The sequence below is a fragment of the Megalobrama amblycephala genome, linkage group LG2 (genome assembly GCF_018812025.1).
Source record: "Megalobrama amblycephala isolate DHTTF-2021 linkage group LG2, ASM1881202v1, whole genome shotgun sequence".
Lineage (NCBI taxonomy): Eukaryota > Metazoa > Chordata > Actinopteri > Cypriniformes > Xenocyprididae > Megalobrama > Megalobrama amblycephala.
Window position 1 is genome coordinate 15,318,190 of NC_063045.1, and position 26,101 is coordinate 15,344,290.

Consider the following 26,101-nt stretch of genomic DNA (forward strand, 5'->3'; position numbering starts at 1 on the left):
ACTCTTTGAAAGTGTTAATTGTCTTGCTGTCAATGGAGGCCTCACTGAGCCATTGGATTTCATCAAAAAATATCTTAATTTGTGTTCTGAAGATGAAAGAAGGTCTTACAAGTGTGGAATGACATTTAATGACCGAATTTTCACTTTTGGGTGAACCAAACATTTAATGCGTAGGCTAAGTTTTATTGTTGAGTTTGTTTGTTTGTTTTTTTCCATTATTGTCAATAATAATTACATTTTCATTATTGTAATATAGTAAGTTTTGCATTATAATGAATGCAATGCGGGTGGAGTTAATTAAAAAAATGTCACAATGATGTTACAAAATCTTAATAATACTAAACCTTGTAAATTTGTATGCAAAATAATTTATTTTATTTATTGTTATTTTATATTATTAATTTATTCATGTTAAATATGACTCTGGTATATTCTTGACAGGTTTTCATGAGATTCCTTCAAACATCAAAATCCTTTTGAGAACTCAAAAATGGGGCAATGCGGTTGCCTTCGTTTTTGTACGTTTTTCCAACCATTTCACACTCAACCTCTCAAGAGTCTCGTAAGATTATATCATGTGTTCCCCTACCTCTGACACACCTGCCATTTTTGGATCCCAACGTTGCACATTTTGCTCGGGCAGCCCCTGCTCTATCACCCACGCATCAGGTACAGTGAGTGTAGCGTAGACTTCCTGTTTACAAACCCCAAGACCTCCAGCTTCCCGCCACACAGACCTGCGGTCGCTCAAGCGCTAACTTAACGTGACACAGAGCGAGATGCTGTATAAGTTCATTAACCCTTTCTCAAAGCATTGTAAGTGCCCGTCTACATTTGTTAAACGCTCTTTCGGAATTTCTAATATAAATCAGCTGTAAGTAAAAGAATAGCTGCGCATTTATGTGTCTGTGGCTGATAAAATTACGTTAAATGGGTATTAGTTCAGGCGAAAATGAAATTTCTGTAATTATTTACTCACCTACATGTCGTTCTGAAACCGCATGAACGTCTTCTTACGTGGCACATAAAAGGAGAAATTCTAAATAACTCTGCAAGTCGTTGTTAGCCTACCATAAAATTACAATGAAGAGTTTTTAAAGTCACCATGAAACCAAAATGGACAATTCCTGTTTTGTATGCAATTGCAGTATTTATTACAAATTATTTGTCCGTGCACATCATATAATTTATGTGCCCTCATAATCTTTAAGCAAAATATCTTTCTGTCCCACTTTAAATGACATCTCTTGACGTCTGATGACGTGTTCTTCAGCGTGAAGGCGGGACAACCTGTCATTCACATGAGATCACAGCTATAGAGCTTATGCAGCCCCGCCCCTTTTCAGCGCTGCGCTCGTTGTCTTTTAACTTCCGGTTTGTAATTCCACAGCGATCTTACACTTATATGAATGAACTGTTCGTTTTAAAATCTTCCCGGTCTACTTACATTTGTTAGGACATATGCTTTAAACATTACAATTCTCATGATAACTTTTGTTAACTCTACAATAAGTAAATCCACTCCACCAGCTAATTATTCTTTGACAGCGATGCCATAGAAATATACAGAGGTACAGCAAAAACGGAAGTTCATAGACAAAACTCTAAAGATGGCGGCGCGCACATTTCTCTGGCGCATAACAAAGCCACTGGAAGGCGAGCCTGCAACCTTTAGCCAAAAAAAGCATAACGGCTAATGCTAATGCTCCGCCTCTGGCGGTATGCAGGGAAGGAGACCCAGAGGATGTTTTTTGAATGGATGTCAATGGATGAGAGGCTTCACTATGCTGATTAAACAGCTTTTGTGGGGAAATGGCTAATCATTTCATTAATCGACAGCATTTTTGCTAATCTTCAGCATGTTTTACACTAAACAATACTTTCGTTGGGAACTATATGTAGATTTTAGCTTAATAAAAATGTATTTTTTCAAGAGAAGGCAGACGGGGAATGTTGCGACAGGTAGGACTCATTTATGGCATTACCAACAGCAAATGTGCCGCATTACTGTTTAACAGATAGAACAATAGATGTTGTGTAAAAGCCACCGGAAGGCAAGCCTGCAACCTTTAGCCAAAAAAGCGTAACGGCTAACGCTAAGGCTCCGGCTGTGGCGGTACACAGGGAAGGAGTTTTGAACGGCGGGCATTGATGTCACTTCCATTATACGACAGGCTAAGAGGTGCCGCACGTGATTAAGATAGCCGTTACGCTTTGTCCAATAGTAAGAGATACAGACCTTCTCATCTCCCTATAATATACAATCTCTGCGCATAAGGTCTATAGAAAACCACAATGAGCCAATCAGTTCTCGAAGGACAAAATCAAGTCCTGCCCTACATTTTTTTCTCATTTGAGAAGCCATTTTACTCGGAATAGGGAAGAAAAGACCACCATAAAAGTAGTTCACAAGAATTGTGCTCCTCCAAGTCTTCCGAAATCATATGATAGATTTGTGTGAGAAACAGACCAAAATTTCAGCCATTATTCACCGATAATCTTCCCTTCCAGTGAGCTGTTAATCGCTGTGAATGGGTGCGAGGATGGTTTTTCAATTTATGGGTAAAATACGGTCTGTGGTAAACATAACTTGACGATACTTGGTTGTTTTGCTCTACAACATACATTACACACACCCATAAAACAAAAAACAAAAAAACCCCCGCACATTTTGAAGCTCTTATGTTTATTTATTTAAAAAAAAACATGTTTCTAATAAGTTACTAAATAAGAATGTTTGAGGTGTGAATGTGTGCAGTTTTATGTTGTAGAACAAAACGTCCAATCATCATCAAGTTATGTTTTCCACAGACTTTATATTACTCATAAATTGAAAACCCCATAGGAACATCTTGAGGGAACCAATGGCGAATCAGTCTTCCGGGCTTTGGCGTTATACCTGCACCACTCTATTGAGTCAGTGAAATAAACGCGAGAACCGAATCAGTCTGATTCATGGACGAATCATTCAGACAGGTTTTGTGAACTGAATCATCTCAAAAGAATAGACTCAAAAGAACGATTTCTTTAAAATTCTCTTTCCTTTTATGTTCAATGTCACACATATTTGAGAGAATATTAATTATTCCTTTAAACAAAAAAAAAAAAGTATCACTTTTTGAATGAAGTTAACTAGGTGCAGAATGCAAAGAACGAAAGAAAGAAAGAAGGAGAGATGGAGGAGGAGGGTGGAGGGGTGAAGTGAGAGATTGTGGGTATCGTGGGACTACTTCAGTAACAATAACAGCATGTTTGTGTGTGCCTGTGTGCGAGAGAGAGAGAGAGAGAGAGAGTGAGCGAGGGAGTGTGAGTGGGGGGTGTTTTCGCTTGCAAAAGTGATGAAATAACATCTCCTCTCTACAACACAGCTGGTGCTGCCATGCAGACAGTCATGCTACCTGACCTCTCCGACATTCTCTCTGTCACTGTCTTTCTCAGGAACTCACCTTCACCACGATTTACTGTAAAACAAGATATATGTTACGAGGATGTACAGCAGCACAGCTTTGCAGTGTATCCTGTTTATTGTTTAGAAAGTCTTTCAAAGGGCCTTTGGAATGTCAGGGTTTTGGATACGCTCCTATCACTTCACCCGAGGCCAATTGTTAGCATTTCTAGCAAATGTTTGTCTCTGGTCATCGGACGACCCGTACGCATTAAAGTGTTTTGTACATGGCTGCAAATAGTAAATGAGATCTTTGTAGCTTCCGTAAGGGATTATATGATTACATATAGGAGTGACTTTTTAATATTTTCTTCGTTTTGTCTGATTCTTTCATCCTTTTCTCCTCGTTCCCCTCCCCCCCTTTTTTGCAGATTAGAATTCATTAGCAATCAAAGAGCCTCCAGAGAGCTCCAGCTCTTAATTACCCACTCATTTGCATTTTTGCATATTAATGACTGCAGAGTTTTGGTGGGGATTTTTGCCGCAGTGGTTTAAAGGTACCTCGCTTCTCAGTCTCCAGGGACCAAGAGATGTCCAGAGGCGAGGCTTCGGGGCTGCGGTGCGCCCCTGAAAGCATTTTGTGTGTGGAACGGGGTTGGGGGGGCACTGGCGATACGGGGATGTGAGGTTCAGGGGTTAAAGGTCAAGGTCCCTAATCAGCATATGAAAGGGGGGGTTGTCTTGAGTGGCACCAAATTATTGACATATGGAATAGTTACCGACAAATCCGTACTTGAAAAGAGACTAGTGTGATACAATTACCTTTTTTCATCATTTAAATAAGCAGTGTGGTGGAGTTATTTAAGTGTTCCTGACAATCGATTTCAAGTGTGATTTTAATGTCATTTGACTCTCAGTAATAATAGACTGTCAATGAGACCGATTAAGACATATTTTTCTCTTTGAAATATACCTCCTGGAGTTCATTGTTGGGAAATCTGCAGGGGTTTTATCTAGTCCTGTCATAGCGTGAAATCTCTCTCTCACTGACTCGCACACACGCACACACGCACACACACACACACACACACACACACACTGCAAGAAAAAAGAGAGAGAATACAGAGAGTGGGCCTGCAGATATCTAAAAAAAAAACCTCAACTGGCTGCTTCAGGGTTTTCTTTGATCCCTGTGACCCTGTTTCCAACTCAATCTGTTCGGACAGAAAAAACACCCCTGAGTGAGAAAAACAATGTAACCCCTTCGCCTGCTCTGTTCTGCTTAATTATTAATCACCCCTCAATTCTCTGTTTTCATCCTGTTTCTGTTGTGTCTGGGACATTCGAAGGAGGAGGACACTGGTACCCATAGGCTCAAATAAGCGCTTTACCTGAGAGGGCAAAAATGTATTCACATATTTTACATACAAAAAAAAAAAAAAAAGTCTGGAACAAATATTTTAAGACTCGTGATTCATTCCCCCAAAACTGGTCTTCAGTCATATTGGTCATCCTTAAGTCCTTCATTAGGCCTAATTGTTTTGAATTTGTTACCTCACTCTCATTTTATCAAACAGGATGTTTTAAAGTGAGACAAACCAAGTAATACCACAAAACATCACATAAATCACTGCTGATACTTACTGATGTTTGTGTTGTTTTCTTGCCACAAATTCACATTTCCACTCTTTGTTGAAGATGAAGTCTTTATGGAACTGGCTTTTGTTAAATGTGTTATTACAAAGGACTGAATGGTAGTGAATCTGAAATTGTAAGTGACAAAAGAAAAACATAAATTGATTACCATTTTAAAAGTAATGTTTGAATGTAAAATGTTTGAATCACTTTAGTTAGGCAAAAGAAAATATAGGAAACGCCTGAAATATTTCTTTAAAAAATTACCAGTTTTGTGAATAGTGAATAGCACCCAGTGATGAGACAAAAATGTCCACTCAAACCAGTGTAGTGAAATTATTGAAAATGTAACTAATTTTTAATTGTGGATAAATAAAATATAATTTCAAAATATTAAGATATATGATGGGACATGGAAATGTGCTGTATAAAAGGAATCACCCATGTAAGAAAGGCTACAGTTCATAATTAGATTAATTTATGGTTAATTATTTATAATAAATAAATAACTATAGATTAAAATAAATAATAATTATTTAAGACATATTGTAAATGACACACTATACACAAAGACCAATGCAGATCGTTCGGATATAAACCCATCACATGTGATATCTTTGACTTACAGAGTTTGTAGCGGAAGAACAGTTAAGGTATAGCGCCATCTTGTGGTGATAAAATGAACTACATTAACATGCTTTTTTTTTTTTTAGTTTTTTTTTTTTTTTTTTAGCGCCTTTACTGTGTGAGCCGTCCATTGACTTGAAGGTAAACAAGAAACAAATGTAATGGCGAAAATGTATGTTTTGTTGGATATAATCTACTTGATGTCACATGTAAGTGTTTATTTTCAAATGAAATCCCACATTACAAGTATTACTGGTAATCTAAAAGTCTCAGCACCAAATGATCGTTCTTTTCACGAATTTATGTTGTCATAACTGTCTATTTTCATAATTGGCGCGAACTGTCCGTTAATTAGCCTACAGTAGGTATTATAGTTGGTCTGAGCTGATAAATAAGTGTTTATTAGCTGGTTGACCAGATACCATCTTCTAAAAACTAGCCTGACATCTTAAGCTAACGTTAGTTGGATTAGCTTGTACATTGCTGGACCAAGATGGTCTACCAGATAATCCCAACTTTAAACCAGCTACGTTTACATGGATATCATTTGGCCGTAGCCACACTGTATTCAGTACAACATGTTTACAAGTGTGATATATATTTCTAGTTTCATACAAGAGTTTCATAAACAAGTTACCCTGTACCTTGTGCGTCACATACCCTATATTCTGGTTAGAAACACTGCTGTGTGAAAAAATATATCTGGAAAATATGTTTCAAATGATGGAGGCTCATGTGAGAAGAAAGCTTTTTACTCTGCATAAACGAAAATCTTCAGTTTTTGTGTAATGTTGCATCCACGCTGAGAGGTGTCAACATTAATGTCAAGACTGTTGCATCTGTAAACAAATTCTATATAAAAGTAAAAAGATAAGTACAATTGTTTACACATCTTACATTTCCTGGTGGGGGAAAAAAAACACATCTTCACATCTTCCTAAACTGGTCTTCCAGCCTGGTACAGCTTGTCTTTTGGCTGGTTTTAGAGGGGTTTTGGGCACTTTTCAGATGGCCTTCTTGCTAAACCCCATCTTAGCCAGGCTGGGAGACCATCTTAAACCAGCTAAGTTTTTTTTTTTTTTCTCCTCATTGCAGGATTAAAACAGCTTCCTTTTCACTTCATTCATATACATATAGATATAGGCATAACTGTATTACACACTTGTAATTTTTGAAATTATAGCATACAAAAGGAGGTCGTAAACATTCTGTTTTTAATAGAAATGTCTTATTTCTTAAACGTCAGACATTTTTGGATATATTTTGTAAAAACAAAACAAAAAAGAAAAAAAAAATAGAATAAAATGAAAAAGGAAAACAACATGGAATTGTTTGATTTAGACGATGTAGATTTAGTGGTCTCATATACAATACAAATTCTTTTCATCGCCAAAAGTGCAAATTCTCCCAAAATTCTCCTGTACATCTCAATAGCTTCAACACACACTGACAGACAATGGAAAGGAACAGGACTTGAATTAACAAAACAAAACAAAAAAAGGGTTTCTGCTGTCCAAGCCTGAGACATTGGGAATTTTCTGCCGCCCCAAAGTCAACAAGTGTTAAAAAGTGCCCCCAAAGCCCGAAAATGAATTATTGTTTTCTGTGCAGAGCTTGCGTCCGTTCAGCTGTTTACCAATATGATGAATTGCGTGTACAGATTTGATACAAGAAATGTGAAACGTACAAGAGATGTTAGCTTGGAATATAGTATATGAGTCCCTTATAAACTCTATGCAAAAACATTGTGGAAAATATATTTTACCATCTAACAACATAGAAGGAATGTAATTAGAAATATCACATGTCCATATGCAGGAAAGTTAATGTATAATGTATAAGTATAATGGTCCAAACCTGCCTTGGACAGGGTGGATTGCAAGTAGAGTATTTGCAGCCTTTTAGTGGACATTGTCGGGGATAGTTATGCCCCAACAATACCAATAATCTACATCTATTATCTTATAAATTCTGTATTTGTCTATGAAGCATCTTGCAGAACAATGGAAACCCAGGAAGAAATGTCCTTTAAGCAAATGTAAAGTCCTTTGTGATGAGATTTGAGTTTATAGATGCAAAACTGTTAAAAGAAAACATGTACAACAACTTGAACATATGCCATTCTTTGTTTTGTGTGTTTCTCCAGAGATGTGTGTGGTACGGGGCGGCAGTTCAAATGGACTTCAACCCAAATATATCGCATGTTCAAGTTTCTTTTCTTTTCATGTAGTTTTTGCATTAAATAAATCATTACATCCACAATGAGATTAAAAAAAAAAAAAAAACACATCAACAAGATGGAAAAAAAACAACAATAACAACAACAGTAATAATCAAAGGAGACAGCACACAATATTCTGGATGGCCTTTCGCAAAGTGCTTTTTTGTTACAATCACAGAACTGCTATCAGCTTGATGGCTTTGTGAAGCCCAACACTCTCCTTTCCCTGCACATTCTGGGTAGAGGAACAGAGAAACTCTTAAGAAAGTCATTTAAGACTTAAGAAACTACCTCTTTTCCAACTACCTGCATCTGTTCATTCTAACAATTATTAAGAGAAAGTAATGGAATGCATCCTTGACTTGTTGAAGACCTCAGATTTGATGTCTCCATCCCATAATTCACTGCTGTCTTTGCCTCATTCTGAGACAATACACTTTTCTAGAATGTTAAGATGTGTCCAAAAAAAAAAACAAAAAAAAAAACAAAAACTTTTTGCCATTGGTTTTTCTACACTAGGAAAAAAAAAAAAAAAAAAAAAGAAGTGTACAATTATTAGGCAAAACAAAAATGGTGTTGTGGTCACAAGGGTAGTTGGCTTTTCGATATCATCTCTAAAACTCAATATATATTCGGTTGGTGTACTCTCAGTACAATAAAGCTTTGATTACACAGAAGGCAAATTTTGAGCTTAAACCAAACAACAAAAATGGACATGGACTGCCGTATTTATTTAACCTGAGAAGCATAGACAATGGCCCATAATCCCCAAATCCCCCCTGCCTCCCAACACAATCTCTGACATCTGCTCTCCAGAACATCTCCTTGATCAGTGAAACATAACCAGCTGAGGCAGTCAAAGACGTAGATGGCTATAAATTCCTTAGGTACACAGAATGGCACAGCAATACCTGACAAGGCTCTCCAAAGCCCCCTTATAAGACACAGTTCCCCTGCCCAACCTGCACAAAAATGCTACCCACCCTCCCCAATCTGTGCAAACTAGTACCCCCCACCCATGAGCCGCTCCTTGTGCAACGCGCCCTCTGGGCATCAAACAGCAGTGGATCAGGTGAGAACAACTGTGCAAACCTAGCCATACATTATGTCATCCTCAGCTAGTTGTGCTTTGACCCAGTCAGAACATCTAAAATTGTAGTAAGATTATCATCCATGATTATTACGGTTATCACTGTCATTGTAATCTTTAATGCTTTTCTGACATCCTGTCCAATAAATTAAACCAATAAAGACACAAAATAGATAAAAGTTTTGGATATTACATATACGGTGCTTCTGAAGTCATGGAAAAGGTTTTTTTGAGACACTTTCTCACTGTAGTGTCTGTCAGTGGAGTCATGATTGGGGCAGAAGCAATAAACAGCGCCAAATGGAAGTAAAAGTGACAGAATCTGCGATCAACTTTTTTTTTTTTTCCCAGGATACAATTTTAACTAGATGAGGTGTATTAGACAATCTCTGGACAAACAACCGTTTGGTTCTTAGAAATGTCCACAATAAAACATTGATATCAACCGACAAGTATTCAAGAATCATTTAGGAAGCTGGAATGGAAGCCATCTTTTGAAGAATCCTCCCAATCTCTCCTTTTAAGTTAAGGCACATTCTCTCCACAATCATCTTCTCTCAGCTTCAAGACTCTGCCCCTGACTCCTTTTGGACCCTCTGAACAAGGCTTACACCCCCTCCAGATCAAGCCAATGAGTCTGTGTGAACTCGCAAAGACCTCTAATAACTCCACCAAACTGCTACGTAGACACAGATGCTTAGGGTTTGATCCTGTTAACCATTGGAAATAAGCCATTCTATGAATACTGTGTCTTTCCTCAAGCTGCTTATTTCTGTTGGAGATTCTTTGGACTCTTGACTTACACTTGTCTAGGAAATGGTTTTGTTTACTTATGTTTATGTAAGATTCACCTCTTTTAATGGCCAAGAATCGCTTTAAGAATTGTCATCCTAGTCTTTCCCTACTTTGGTTTTCAAAGAGTTAATTGAAGATTCAAGCATAGGGAAGTGGAGATTAAACAGACTCTGTGTTCACAGAAACTCAAAGGCCATGCCTTTTGCCGGTTCCCCAGTCCTCCTCCTCCAAGGACAAGGACATGAGTGACTTTTAGTGCAAAAACTCTCTCAGCTAAAGCACCATTTCCAGTGCTATCAGGCTTTGTACCTCCCTTTCCCTCCCACCCACCTAACCATCCATTTAACCCTAAACCCCACAAACACAGCTAATATTATCTTCGCTAGAAAAACAAACAAGCCGCAACACATTTTACAATAAAACTAAAAAAAAAAAAAAAGCATAGCAAGTTTTAAACTTTCTCACACTCAATCACAGAAAGAAAAACAATAGACAGAACGGGAACTCAAGTAGGCTCTTTCCACAACAATTCCACACCAACTTCTGCAATGAGGGAGGATAAATTTGGGTGGAGAAAAAAAAAAAAAAAAGAATCTAAAAGCTACTGTGAACTTCATATTGGATGATCACAAGCAATGAGTGAAACAGTTGATAAGAGATAGTCTAGGTCAATGTATTACCACACAAACCCTTACAGGCATGTGATGTATTATTAACTGAGTGTTTTGGGGTGTGAAAACAAGTTCACACACTGGAATTTCCAGAAGGATTAATTCTGCCGTGGCCAGTCACACAAAAACTTACTTCGTAACTTACAGTAGTGTGATGCTTAGGGTGGGGCCTTCAACAACAAATTTAAAGTGAACATGACACTTGACCAGCGTAATTCAGCATATTGCAATGCATTGACAGAAACAAGACGGTATAAATGGACTATGTAGTTATAGACTATTGTCATAAATCCCTGCAGATGCAGTCACATCTTTACGCTCCTCTGTATTAAGACAAAATAGAGAACTTTTCAATTAACTTCAAGTGCAATTTATATATATATATATATATATATATATTTTATTTTCTTTTGTTACTCTCTTTTCTATTAACGTCATATCAATCAAAAATTTGAACACGAAATCTTCACCCTGTCCTTTCTCTCGAGTGACTGTGCACTTTTTTGGCAGCTCGGTGTCAAGACCTAAACAAAAGCAACACATACAAGCCAAAATAATAATAATTACTATTATAATAAAAAAAGCTAAGTATCCCCACTTGGATGGGCCTTTTTATTTTTAGCACATTTGCTCTTTTGTTTGAAAGTACCCGTTTCTTTTGACTAAAAAGTGCCCTTCTCAGTAACAAAGTGCATTCAAATCTTGCTTCTATCTTATTAAGGTGCAAAAGGCCAATAAACAGGGTACAGCACTGCAGAAGGAATGATGCCACAAAATTATATCCTCTAATTCACACAAGAACAAAACTGTGCATCCATGGCTGTAACCACAGCCATTGTATACAATGAGATCCACTTGAAAGATTTAACAAGGATCACAAACTACTTTTAGGATGCATGTGGATGGAAAGTTTCTTTCAAACCTGCCACTTCATCAGCTATAAAAGGCTCTGCCTTAGCGAAGTTTTGCTCTCATACATGGCCTTATTTAAATGAGTGGCCTAACTCAACCAAAGCACCCACTCTGATTTTAGTTATCCTGCTCTGATGTGGCCATAGGATGGTGCTGCACCCGCTCTCATCAATGCAAGCTGCACATATTACTTTAAAATAAAAGTCTCAGTTTTAGGACACTTTCTTTTTAAAAAAAAAACTTCAGCCAATAATTTACGTGGTGAATTAGGCTTAACTGATCCCATTTTGTAACTATATACATTGCATTAATTGATAATGTTCACAATTCGAATAGTAAAAACTGGACCCTCCCACTTACTTAGCTACAGCTGTGTGCTTATTTGGACTTGGACATTAATTTATTGCTCGCCTTATCGCTCCGGTTCTTTTAGATTTTTTTTTTCTCTGTGGTCCCTTGGGCAAAGAAATTGAATAAGCACTTTGTATCTCCCCACCCAAACTGCCTCCTTAAATAGATATTTCTCCATCTCTGTTGGATATCTTTAGTAAAGCTGTGCAAATGCATAAAAAAGGTGCTCGACTCTTTATCTCTCCTTCTGTCACTGAAACAAGCAAACAAATAAAAGATTCCCTGCTTAAGTTGTCCACTAGCCATCTGTATAACAGTGGTGCCCTCACTCATCTGTTGCGTACAGTTTCACTCTCCTGCAGAAAGACTCAAAATGAAGCACATTTATCACAATTCATACTTTGGGCGGAAACTTCTGGGTTCCATTAAGTGCAGCTTAGGAAAAAATGGGTTTCTCAATTATAATGGTCTAAAACATCAAACAGCGTATTTCCCCCTGCAAACTTAACGCAGTGAGAAACCTGGAGTGAAGCTTAAGAAAGATGTAACCCTATCTATCTACAGTATATCTCTTGTAAAGGGTCTCATAAGATTACAACCTAATATATACACACGTATACAAATGTAAAGTGTCAAGTACCCAAAATAGTCAACTCAAAGGTCAAAAAGAAAAATCAAATGACAAAATATTAAGACAATCCCAAAAATAAGAAAGAATATAATGCAAGTAAGACTGCCAATAAGGAAAAGTAGGCCTGTGAGAGGTAAGATTTAACATGATTGTGCCCAGTGGCGATCAGATGAAGGTAGTGCTTTAGAAACACAGGTCCTCATCCCTACTCTTACCCTCTCCCTGCCAGAAACAAATTAATGAGATCTCCCCATGTGTATTCGACTCAAAACGGTAACCTGTTAAACCATGAAAAGATAAGCTATCAAAAAACATCTTTTATAGAGAAAGTAACACTTTAAATCAAACCCCTGTCCGATTCTTTCTGGAACATTTAGAAAAAAGGTGCTGCATCAGAATATTGCATATATTGCAATCTGAGACAATATATTTTTTCATAGTGTATGTACATGTTGCTCATTGCATTAGAAAAAGAGATCTATTGGTTGCCTTGATCACATCTTAGACCATTCATAGCTAACCTGTTGAAGCAGCAGTTAGCCTGGTGTTTGACACCTTACTTTTTAAGACAAGGCCCTGTAGATGCAACCCAGAGATGAGGATCTTGTTTAAACTGCATAGTAGCTTTTTTTCGTACACACATGGCTTTGCCATTATGTTACAAAAAACACCAACAAAAAGACCCAGAAAGATGATGACAGCATGGGTGAGTGATTTGAAGTGCTCTTCGCTCTTCCAACAGACCAGTAACTTGGTGGTTAAGTCTATGCGGAAGCTAAAAAAGGAGGAAAAAGAAACCAGAAGATTAGATTTGCGTGACACCCTGATTTGTTTTTTTTTTTTTTTTAAGAGGACCATATAGTTTGAAGTTCTTATTTTTCATTTCATTCTTCCTCTCATTTATGAGTAAAGCCCTCTCTGGCGAAGTCTGATTCATGTAGTCACAGAGTCCCTTTGGCCCGAGGTCAAATCTTCACTACCTTCCCCATCGGCAACCGGGCTGTGCGTGTGACTACCGTGATTTTCCTCCATGACTGATGTTCCTGTGCCCCTGTCTAGATGCCGTCGACCTCTCTCGATGTCTGCTTCTGGGCCATGAAGTTCCAAAGGACCTTCCAGGAGCTCAGAATCTCGTATGCGTGGCTTGCGGCCACGACGGGAAGGGATGCCATTGCAGCCATCTTTCTTGAGATGACGGTGGAGGTGGTCTGAGCGCACAAAGGTTTTAAAACAGCTGGAGCACTGGTAGGGGCGCAAGCCTGTATGCACACGCATATGATTTTTCAGGTCGTAGTTGTGGGCAAAGGCAGCGCCACACTGAGTACACAGGTAAGGCTTCTCTCCCGTATGCTTGCGCATGTGAACCTTTAGCTTGTCCTGCCTGTAAAAGACCATACAAAAACTTCATATGAGCCACTTCCCATGGGTTTGTGTGAATTAAGCAAATTAACAATGACAGACTCAACAGCAATTTAAGGTTTAAAAAAAAATTAACAAAACAATACCATGATATACAATAAATGATAATTTAATACTTATAATTCCTTAAAATGCCCACTCCCACATTACTCGATGTCCCAGAAAGACCATTGATGATAGTGGGGTGAGTCACTAACTACAACCTGATGTTACAAGACACACCGGTAAGCTTAGCCACACAGATCATTAGAAAAGGCAAACAGGCACACAAACTACAAATATATTGCAAATCAAAGACAACATATATCCTCAAAAGGAGTCTGACCTCCTTATCTTCACTTTCAAGAGTAAAGTCAAGTTTATTTATCATTCTTTTGTGCTGAAGGCACCCAAGGTCATATGAGGAAAAGAGCCATAAAGCTCACAGCTTTATCGCCATAATTTCTTTTTAGGCCAGTGAGGCACTGAAGGGCTCAGTGTTCAGTTCAGAGTCATAGTGGGCCCCCGAGTTTCCCCAAAAGAGCCATTTCAAAATGGTGAATGTGTTGTAAGAGCACACTTGCTTGTTTTACAAGCAAAATTTGAAATGTTCAAAGGCAGCTGAGTTCAACTGAGGAGAGCTGTTCGTTTGTGGGAAAAAAACCTAAAGTAAGATCGAAAAGGTGTGCTGAGTTGAGAAACAGGTTTGGAAGAATGTGGTTTAACCTTTAATGTCTTTCCTCAATTGTCCTCCAATCATTTTAAAGCACTATAAAAACTACAGTATGTAAAATACACCATGTTGAATATTTTTAGATTTTTTTAAATGTTGATCCAAGCAAAACAAATATTTCATGTTGGTCATCTCTTCTGTCTTTTGACACACATTGGTCCGAATGTCTAAAGAGTAGGCTCTTTTCAACAAGAGACAGCATACTGTCAAGGTGTTTTGTTTTGCACCAATAAGGAAGCTATAGTGTGGTGTCAAATGTAAAGCCTTCTGTTGCAAGACTCTGCTCTCAGCTTACCCCTCTCTGTCCCTTCCCCTAAGCTTGTGACCAGGGCAGAGTACAGCTAAACAAACTAGGGTGGTTGACCTGTCCAGAACACTGGAGGCTTACCGAACACACAAACGTGCTCACGCGCTTCCATGGACAGACACACACCCGAGTATGTAAACAGAGACATGTGCACAGGTTGACGCCTGCTTGTAAACATGTTTGAATGCATCTGGAGATTCTCTCACTCATAATTTCTCACCTTTCCTTCACTTTTCACATACATTCACTGAAATACGGGCAATATATACATACATGCCTGTGAGGAAACGTGTGTTCACACATATACACAATGTAACAGAGTGGTGCACAGACAGATGTATTATTTAGAAGATAAGATTGATTTATTGCAGTGTGAATGAAGCACGCACTTAACCCTGATCAAACAGGATTAAGACTACAGTACCCCTTCCCAATAGGTGGTGTATTTAGGTGGCAAACTTAGATCCATCCCTACGCAAATAGGGTACTGGATATTTTTGGTGCAGTGTCTATTTCCAATGCGTGTCTCCTGATTAATTCATTAAGGTGATGGTTTCATGGAAGAGGTGATGCCCTTAAGTGCAGGGTAAGCCATGCTAGCAGCTTGCTAAACGAGATTCAGTCTTGTAGCACACAGTATTTTTCATCAGCCGCTTGTCTGAAAGAGGGGCTGTATATGCCAGGGGCAATAATCAACGTAACACCCAGGGTCACAAGTTCAGCTGACTCACTGGCGTAGATAGTCCACCGTGCTGCAATCCCTTTCAATATCGGCATGGAGAGTTTTATAACGGCCTCATCCCTGATAACAGTAGACCAGGTTGTGCTACCACAACCCACTTTTATTGGACCCCCTTGTTAAAATTCCAGGACTTTGTCATGCAACCTTTCTGTCAACATAAAACTCAACTTTATGGCTGACTGTGAATTGAATACCTGACATTTTAAATATGATAGCACACAAGTTGCTAAAGTGTATGTAAAAATGTGAACTAAACTTAATTTTCCATAAGATAAAAACAAAACTGACAAAGATAGCAAAAATGGGTTACCTGGTAAATCGCACTTTGCAGATAGCGCATTCATAGGGCTTTTCTCCTGTGTGTGTACGGATGTGGCGTGGAAGCTTGCCTGCACCTTGGATGACCTTGGAACAGATGGGGCACTTCTGGAAGGCCTTAGAGCGCATCTTCCTCTCACCGCTGTTACCCCCTCCAGTCGCTTGGTTTCCACCACCGTTGCCCCTCACTGACCACAGTGGTAGCAGACTTGGAGACATGGAGGGAGTGGTGGCCTCCTCGTGCGTCGCACTATTAAAGTACTTCAAGTAAAATTCCACGTCTTGCTCTTCGCCCTCCGGCCCATCCTCCTCACCCCCACCACCTGTCGTGGCTTGTTCCCTTTTCTGCTCCAAGGAGTCCATCATCTGTTGTAGTAAAGCACTGGCAGGGCCTTGTTCGTGCTCCCGCTCACCTGTCACCTCCACCTCTCTCTCTGATTTAAGCTCGGCCTGATGGAGGTAGTAATGTCCATTCTGAGTGGGAGCATAAAAGGGTATCAGAGCCTCTGCACCTTTCCCTCGAGCTATAGCTGAAGCTCCATCCTGGCACTCCTCATCCACATTCTCATCTTCGGGCTCACGAGGTGGCTGTGATAGGGCCTGGGCCAGTGGGGAGTAGTAGTCAGCAAGGCCGATGGGTGTGCCATTGCTGTCAGCGCCATTGCGTTGGCTAAAGTGCAGGTGTGCGGGCAGGTCCCTGAGCTCTGGCGTGCTGCAGCTGCTACCCCAATGCGCCCCCCTCTGGAAGAACTCCAAGTACTCACGGGCACGCAGCCGGATGCCCTGCTCTTTTCCATTCTTTCCTCGCTCCTCTTCTTCCTCCTCTTCTTCTTGCTCACTGCCCGCCTGCAAAAAGAAATGGAACTACATCATCATACTGCTTCAAAACATTCATCAGTCAAGTTGTAAAAAACACAGGTCACCCACCGGCGGGGAGAGCACTTTGGTGTCCAGCAGGTGTGTGCAGACATCTTGGACGGGTGAGATCTCCAGCACACGGGCAGCGCTTAGGATGTCAACCACACTGTTGCGGCTGACTGTGAGTGTGGCTGTGTAGGCAAAGTCCAAGAGGGCGGCCAGCGCCTCAGGCCGCACAAAGTCCAGCGCATAGACTTTCTGGCGGTCAGCAGCCAGGCCAGAGGTGAAAAGCTTGTGGAAGTAGGTGCTGCAGGAGGCCAACACGGAGCGGTGGGCAGGGAATTCTCTCTCTTGGGCAACTAGCAGTACATCACACAGCAGCCCACTTAGCCGCTGCCGGTTGAGACTGCCCAGCAGGTCAGCACTGTGCTCGGGGAAGGGGATGCCCACTGGTCCTTCCTCTACCTCGCCTGCACCCCCACAGGCCCTCCCCTCACGTCTTCCCCGCCCACCTGCTCCCGACGACATTTTCCACCAGCCTGCCGCCGAGCCGCCAATCGCAGCCGCCACCCGTCCGTCCGTCCTGCCGTCTGTCCGTCTGCCTGTCTGAGAATATTGAGGAACAATAAGTTATTAATCATAAAGTAACAAAGTGGCTGGCAGATATTAAAACAATTGTTATTATTACTAAATCGAATTTAGTAAAGTAAAGTATTTAGTAAAGTATTTTAAAACTCAACACTCCAAAACATTTTCACCAATGACCTGAAGAGATTACTGAAAACTAAATAGTTTTAGAAGTTCAAGCTGAACAACTCATGCTGCAGCTTAAGACACTAACACTTTGTGTTTGGAACATATTTATACTGTTCCTTCTCTCTGCACTCTATTACCATCCAGGGTAGGATTTCCAAGCCCTGTATGCAAATGAAGCAAAAAGGCTAATAGATAGTGGCCAAATGGTTACTACTATACAAAATATCACTGGTCAAGAATATCCCACCACAAATGGAAGCCTCAAAATATTAAAAGGAAATTCTGACAACAAACCATGACTGTAAATACACAATGTGCTGGTTGAAAGACTTATTTTAAAAGTCCAGGGAGAATTGGTGTAGTTTTTTTAAATGATGAGAAGGTATCAGTTTTGCATATGATAATGAATATATATAGAACTTATAGTTCAGTTTCCCTTCTTGGTTTCTTTTTCACTATTAAAAACATTTGCCTAACCTTATTTATATGTTGTGTAATTATGGTGCAAAAATTTTGCTTTAAAGTGTTCTTTATAAGCATTAAACCGGTTATGTCTACTGGTTATGTACAACATCTCTTGTTATGCTGTCAAAGAGCAGCTGTTTGATTTCAACTTGTGGCAGTTGAGAATTTAACATGTCTTGAAAAAGCATTCTAAAGAGCCTTCTAGTTTACAGAAATCAGTTTGGGGTGTTAACTGAATTCAAATGTAGCAGCATGTCAGAGGGTGGCAAGCCTGCTGTCATGATGGCAGTGGGAAAGGAGAATCTGTCCCGTACTGCTTTGCTGGGGTGGGGGAGTGCATGGCACATAGTATTGGCCTGGGCACCATGTGCACTGCATTGCGTGTCAGTTGGCTTCTGGGGAAGGGGGTGGAGGCAGGGGGTTGCCGGCTAAAGGCCTGAGCGGAAAAAAAAAAAAAAACACTAGAGGAGGAAGAGTAGGACACATGCAGGGCTGCAAGGGAACAGTATTAAATAGGGAGGTTGTCAATCCGGTCTGAGCCGGTTACCCCACCCTACACTGTGTGCCAAGTTTCAGGAAAGGCCTGTCCCCTAGATCACGTGTGGGGGGAGATTAAAATGATCGACCGCAGTACAGGCGAGGGTAGAGGGAGGGGGGGGGGGGGCTCTGAAAGGCAACCCTCCTTGATTTGTCCATTGGAAAACACGCTCACACGTGAAAGCCAAACAGCCTAACAACCCCCCGCCCCTCCATCTGCCAAAGTGACCCAGCAGGGGGTGAGGCCATGGGGGGATTATACTCAATAAGAGCAATTCAATGCATTCAAATGACATTCCTTCAGATCAAGCCCCTTGGTATGTATGCAAGAACTGTTCAACCTGGCTGCTTGCTCCCTCTCACTCTCACAAAGCTGCCTTCCTCCACACCTAGAGATCTGGCACTAAGTCAGGTCACTATTGGTGTAGCACTGGCAACGTAGTGGGAAGGTAAAACTCGGCAGCAAATCCAACCCCCACTACCTGCCTTGCGTGCGTTATTACTGTGGATGACATTCAGGCCCACCTTGTGTTCAGCATTTTTATACGCCATCTGACTTTAGCGCATACAGTAAAGAAGTTTAGTGTCAGAATATGATAAAAATGGCGTAATCTAGGGCACATATGCACTACACATTTCTATATAGCACACTTCAGTGAAGCCATTCCAATAATAGTCCCCCACTGGACCGTGTCTTGACTTGTTAAAGTTAGATGATAATGCCCATAAGCTAATGGTTTAAGCCCTTTTCTCTGTTTCTCCCTTTACTTTTTAGTAAAAGGATAGGCATCTGTAGGGGAAGCTTCGATACCACCCCTCCCCCATCCACTTGACTAACAGGTGCATTCTATCTCATTGTTTTATTGCAGAGAATTTGAATAAGACGAGATAGAGGACATGCTGGAGGTTGGGTTAGACAATGGGTGTTTCCAAGTATGGCGCGTTCCTCGTGAATTGAGGTAAATTAGTGAAAATAGTGCTTATTTTAAAGGGATAGTTCACCCAAAAATGAGAATGACTTGTCATCATTTACCCACACCTCATACTTGGTTGCTCCAAACCAAGTATGACTTTCTTCTGTTGAACACACATGAAAAGATATTTGACGAGTTTTTCAACTTTTTTTTTTTTTTTTTTGCCCAGACCATGAATGTCAATAGGTTTTGATGTTGTTTTTCACTGATGCTCATTGTAAGGATGAAAAAAGGCATTTTGTGTTTATGGTATTGTGTCCCACAGATGAAAATCCTACAGGTTTGGAACAATTTGAGGTGAGTCAATTTAACTCCATTCACAAGAAACCTGTGCCATACCAGGAAAACCCTTCAAATCAGAAATTATATATTATTTTATATATATATATTATATATAGATAGAAATTGGGCTTTGCTGACATATGGGAATTCTAAGAGGCTCACAAAACCAAAAGTCATCTCTCTGTACAGCTTGTGGGTGATACAAAAAAACTAGTTAAGCAGCATCCCTGTCCCCGAATAAACCCAGGGCAAAGCTGAAAGAAAGAGGAAACAGTGCAAACAAACCTGATCCTGACACCTTCTCAGGGCTCCCAACATTCTTCATCACTTATTCATGGATATGGGTGACAGGGGCCATGCAACGGCCCCAACGTCTCATTTCCAGACCTCTTCTGCCGGCCGCACGCACAGGCCTCAACTACTTTGCAAGTCAAACCACAAGTTACTGCGAATACTCATCCCACCTCAGCCCCCACCCTCCCCTAACAGCCCCTCCCAGCCAATGTGAAGAGTAACTTTCGAAAATAGATTTCAGAGACTGTCAAACTGTCTTAACGAGTATCTGGATCATTTTTATACTGGGCAAGTGTAAAACAAAACCAGTTTAGAAGTTCTCAGTTACCTTTAGATAAGCATGAAAGGTACATCATAGTTGCACTTTTTGCACCATATCCCAATATAACTTAAACAGAAATAGTTAAGCATGCAACCAGTTGGAAATAACACCACCAACACAGTAAAATCTTTTTACAAGAATCATGTGGTAACTACTGTCAATCAAATTGTGTCATGGTTATTTAATGTGCTTGGTGATTAAGTTCTTAGAATGCAGCTGCTGCTCTCCTCAACTAACTCTAAAACAAAGCTAATCCAGCCAAGGACACCAAACGTCAAATCTACGTGCTCATTATATGAACCGAAAACTGACACCTCAGAATGAAACATCACATGCCACGCATTCCAGGAAAACACATTGACCTATAAACCAAAACAAGTAGTAGGGTTTCACAAACACTTAAGTGTCTTTCTATTAACTTTCTTTCTTCATCAAAATAGCCTCAAACCTTTCAATGTGTATTTCACTTGAGATTGGGAATCCTTTGAAAGAATCTTTTGAGAGGATTAATGACAAACATGGAAGTTATGTACACAGGGCATCCCTGCGACATTCATGTATACTCAGTATGTATGTGGAAGCTAGCTATTGTGTGTGTGTGTGTTTGTGTGTGTGTGAGATTAGCTCCTCCTGCCTCATGAGGGAGGGAAGGGGTGTCACTAGACTAGGTTGACAGGGTTCAAGGTCAAGGCAGAGAGGATATTACCGGATAATCGTAAACAGTATGGAGAGGGGCCGACTTGTTCCAAGAAGAACAGGATTTTGAGCAAGGCCCTGCAAATGAGTCACTCTTGCCAGCGTTGGTTAGGGAAGCATGATTGGTTGCAAGAAGAGCAAGGAGGAAGTGGGCGAACAACTGATAAAACTGGAGTTGTAGTGCTGGGTCGTTTCACTGGAGATATGTCAGTAGGCTGCCAAAAATCCAGACTTGTATGCACAATGCCCCCCAAAAGATATTGGGTGAGACTGCTTGAATCATGTGCACACAAACGTTCGAGTTAGAGCAACACTTGATTTTACTTTGCTTTAGTTGCTGGTAACTTCTATAAACACTAATTTACCTCCCTCTTTTCAAAACCCGTCATGGGATCAATAAAAGTTTTGGTACAAGCAAACTATGTTCTCTTTATAGTGTAAAATTAAAGGTCTTAGTTGTATAAGCATATCAAATAGAATCAGAGCAGACAGCAAAAGGTAGAGCAGATATGGCAAGAGACCCAACTTTGAATGCAACAACATGCCTACGATCTTTCTAGACCAGCAGCAGCTTTGTTAGAAGATGAAGCCCACGTGTGAAAATGCCACGACGCCCCCTCATAGTTTGACCAAACTTTTCCAGGCCTAACTCCCTGCATCTGTCTTTGAGCTGCCCACAACTTCTGAGTCTTTTGGACAATCTGTGGCTGGGCCAGGAAACAAAGAAAGAGCATGCAAACCAACACGTGAAACAAAATTGACTAATGGCGGCAACACTACTTGAGCCCTTCCAGTGCCCTTGCGCTAAGGCCATAGCCTGTGTCTCGAGCTCTCTGCTGCTGCGGCAGCCTGGCCGGTTGGGCGGAAGAAGACTTCCTGCGTGACTCTGGCGATGGTGTAACAGAACCCGCTCTGTTATCAGATGACCAGCTCTCCCAGACACTGCACTGCACACTCCACCACCAGTCTACCACAGCTTCCACTTCCCTCTTCTGCCTCTGCTGAGAAGGCAAAAAGACATGACAACCCACCCAGGATTTCTTTTTCAGCTCTACCTCACAGCATATCTCTGAACAATAACACTAAGGTAAGTATGTCAAGGACTCCTCCATCTGCTGGAGGTCGAGCTCCACAATAGAGAACGGGGGCGAGAGCATAAACTTACAGCAACTGGATTCCACATTACTGTCAAGGAAACCAAGAAGAAGGCCTCACTCATTGTGTCGACAGACTCTCAGCCGATAAGGACAAGTGGAAGAAGACCCTTTAAAGAGCGCAATGAGAGAATAATGAGATGAGCTCTCTGATTACTGATAGTGATGCTAGCTTGCATCAGCCCATCTCCCAGCATCCGTCTTTAATGCGATCACTTCAAAAATGCTTTACAAACGTACACTGTCCCCCGAATGCAATAAAACTAAACCTTATCCAAAAAGTTAATTGTCTTCAAAATGCTCAAGAATTACTTCAGCATGAACTATACTTTTAGGTCAAAACATACTTGCTGGTAACTTCTACTGCCTTTTAGCCCTCAGTCATGCACCGCTCAAGGACACAAAAACAGACGCTTTATGTCCTCATGACAGACCGCAATTTTACTTAACTTTTCTAGAGGATTATGTAAGTTCAAATAAAATTTGTATTTCATAAGCATTCAAACGCAAACCAAAGCTAAAAAACTGCTGAGTCTAGCAATTGAAACTTTCAATGCACACAAAAGCAAACAAAACTAATATTTAGTCAGTTTGTAAAAAACTGAACTTCCACAGATAAATCAAAAGACATTCAGTGAGATAAATACAGCACCACATTAAGTTAAATCAAAAAAAGAAAATACTGCTTGGTGTGCATCGGCATGAAGTTCACACATGCCTTACCTGTCATAAATGCTGACCTGAAACGACCCTGTCAGGTAATTTAACTATGCAGTGCTAACTGGTTTATGGTGGGTAAGAATCTCTTTGCCACTTAAACAAGCAAAAGACAATAAAGAACTGCCTCACCCCAGTGAGACAAGGAGCCTTTTCTGTGCATTATTCAGGCACTGGGCGTCATCTGTGAATAAAAATACCCCTTGCGTCCTCCCTGTACCCGCACAAGTGAAAACGAGTTGAGCAAGTATGGGATGGAAATGATCTGCATACATCTTTGAATAAAAAAAAAAAAAAAAAAAAGAGAGCAAAAGAGACTGCAGCTTCCTGCAACGCCTATGAGTCCAGGACAAACATGCAGTCTACTGAATGGACAAGTCATGAGACCCTGCTAAAGACCCTTACCAAGAGAGTAGATGTTGATGTATATTATTGCACTGCTATAAAAAGAATGAGGGGGCAGAGAAGCCTACAAGAGATCTGCCAAGAGAAGAGGAAAAACTTTCCAAGGTTCTTAGAAATCTCAGTGAGCAGGGTGTCTTTGATGTGAATTTAAGTTTATTTAAAATAGCTTCACAATCCACCAGAGATGGCAAAGTGTCAAACAGAGTCATCAACCATTTGTGTGACCAAAACTTAAATAAAACCATTGCGAATCTGCTAGAAAATATTTTCTTTATAAAATTACAATTTGTAACCGTCAGATCGGATAAAACAAAAATAAGAATCGAAACAAAGAGAGATCAGTTAAGAAAGTACTTGGAAAGTGAAACTCGCTGCACAGAAGCTTACCAAGTCATACCTTAACACAGCAGGCCTCCGTTTTCCATCTCTATGCCATCTGCAAGTGGGTCAAGCGCTCTGAACTTAATCAAGCCAAGTCCCTCTCTTTCCCCATTTAAGATTCCATTATTTCTCTTCTAGCTTGCCTTTCCCGTCTCAGACACCAGAGAGAGTGAGAGTGCATTTGGAGCTCTTACCGGCCGGCAAGAATTGTTTCCCTTTGGGTCAGCTCAGTCTCCCTCTGCCTGCCTGCCTGCCTCTGTGCCTGGGCAGGGCTCTGCTCTGGAGCAACTGCAGACAGGAAACTTCCGAGTGGCCCTAGTTACACAGGCAAGCCCTTGCCTGATCCCACACAGTCAGACACCTACTAACTCCCCCACTCTATTTTCAGCCCACTGCTCTAGCTTCACTTCCCCTTTGGTGATTGGCTTGCCTGCTTCTCAATCACCACACCTCCCCACTAGGATAGGCTACTGGCTGTTCCCTTTCCTGTATGGCCAAGGGCAAGGCACTCTGGGAAGTGCAGTCCTTAAGTATGACTTCACCTGCTTCTAGGCCACTGCTATGAACTACAAGTCCCAAACAGTCTGCTCTTGCCACCCCCACATCTCAGAGCTTGCTTCAACGTAAGCATTCAGAGCTGAATTATACACTACCGTGTGTTGCTAGCAGGATGCCAGGTATTAAAAGTACAGACCAGCCAACAAGCGATGCCAAGCTCTATACGTATGAAAAAAAGACAAAGGGATCCGGACACAATTCGGTGGAACTTCAACACAAACTGATATTGTCACACAACAGCATCCAAAATATTCAGCATTCTTAACCAAATGGAGACTTTTTAAACTTAAATTATATCATAGCTATAACCAGTGCAAACGTAATTCAAGGCTGAAAGATAAATTCCAAAGGCATGTGCACAAGTTATCAGAGTTTGTTTCTGAATGAATGACAAGGAGGATTAAAAAATTGGACCCCAGTGCATAACACTTTACCTTGTCCTGTGGAATTATTTTTGGTTCCTTCCTACAACCTTCTCCGCTTGTCTAACCTCCGACAAACACACCCCTTAAGGGCTGTCTCCAAAACAACAACAAAAAAAAGTTAACGACTGTGAGAATATAAAAGTTTATTAAAGCAACGCCAGTGAACAGAAGGTGTACTAAAGCAGTTATTTTGAAGACCAAAGAAAAAAAAGAGAAATAATTCCTCACTGGCACAGGAGCCCCCTCCTACCCCCCACACACATACTCTCTCTCCTCTCGGTCCCCCTCCCTCATTCCTTCCTCCTCAGCCTTGCTCCCTTCGGTCGATAGGCCCTGGGCAGACGACACGGGGGACAAGCAGGGGGAAACAAGCTCACCTGCGATGGCCGTGGCGGTGCTTGTTATGGGTTAGCTCTTCCCTCCTCTGTGGAGCTCTCTCTCTCTTAGCTGTCCCTGCTGTTTAAAGCTCTGTATGCGCTAACCAAGCACCAGCAGATCAACTCAATTCCCTTCCTGGTTTCTGGAGGGCAAAAAGGTCCCTCCCTTTCTCTCTCTCTCTCGCTCTACCTCTCTCTTAAAGAAACAGCATTCCCCCATGCTGCTCTCCTCTGCTGCTCTCTGGGGAATACAGTAAAAGGTTGTTATCATGCCGTAGTGGCCACAATCACTTATGACATTAACGCAACATTAGAGTTCACAAGGATGTCACTGGTAAAACCGGACTGTATTTGTACAAAGTTGTTTGCTGGGGTGTTGTACATGTACTTTGGGTGAGTGTATGTGCCAAAATAATGAGAGTTAACCGTCCTTCTTTCTCCCCTGTGTATGCGAATGCAGTCGCACCCACCCATCCCGTTGCCTGAGGTCATGGAGTCCCACCCCAGAACAAGCCATGGCACATTCCAGGACACTCAGGGTCTGCCAGCAGTCCCCCCCGCAACACATATACACACACCCTCCACTGTCTCAAACTAATACAGCTCACAGAGTGTACCTACTCTCAAGGGGTCGTCGGAGAGGAGCGACACTATTCTCTTACTGCAACACCTTTTCGACACCTCGTCTACCATTATATTTAACCACCAAATCTTCAAAAACAATATAAACAGTAATTATAAATAAGCAATCGAACTCCTAAACATGTACTGTGATTCCATACTTACCAAAATCATGCTGAGAGAGGCAATGAGTGCAGTCGACCAGCGGGACAGACATGGATTATCCTCTGCCACTTAGAGACTTGTTCGCTGGTATACCTGCTGCTAGACTGAGTTTCTCAAATACAGGAGGAGTAGTATGACCTCTCTGAGAGTGACTGTACAATTGAGGACTCTCCCGTAAAACAGGGAGTGGACGCAGAGGAGCGTAATTGTGTATGAGACCGAGTTACTTAAATGCTGGAGTATTAAGTAGGAGACAAGCATGATGAACTAACACACACCAGCCATAGAGGGCAGTATA

The 26,101-nt window shown here is 41.0% G+C and overlaps 1 protein-coding gene across 4 annotated transcripts; it reads right to left on the reverse strand.

Moving 5' to 3' along the window:
• Positions 1-6,735: 6,735 nt before the first annotated feature.
• Positions 6,736-25,642, reverse strand: zbtb7a (zinc finger and BTB domain containing 7a). 4 transcript variants are annotated; one of them, XM_048183000.1, is made up of 4 exons: positions 25,018-25,642; positions 16,744-17,280; positions 15,809-16,662; positions 6,736-13,699 (listed from the first exon to the last, which is right to left on the reverse strand). In XM_048183000.1, the coding sequence occupies exons 2-4, from the start codon at positions 17,200-17,202 to the stop codon at positions 13,252-13,254; spliced, it is 1,761 nt and encodes a 586-aa protein (XP_048038957.1). In that variant the 5' UTR covers positions 17,203-17,280; positions 25,018-25,642; the 3' UTR covers positions 6,736-13,251. The 4 variants fall into 4 exon arrangements, with proteins under 4 accessions (XP_048038957.1, XP_048038960.1, XP_048038959.1 ...); XM_048183003.1 differs by lacking the exon at positions 25,018-25,642 and adding an exon at positions 23,852-24,945; XM_048183002.1 differs by lacking the exon at positions 25,018-25,642 and adding an exon at positions 23,674-24,945.
• Between the last annotated feature and the right edge of the window lie 459 nt (positions 25,643-26,101).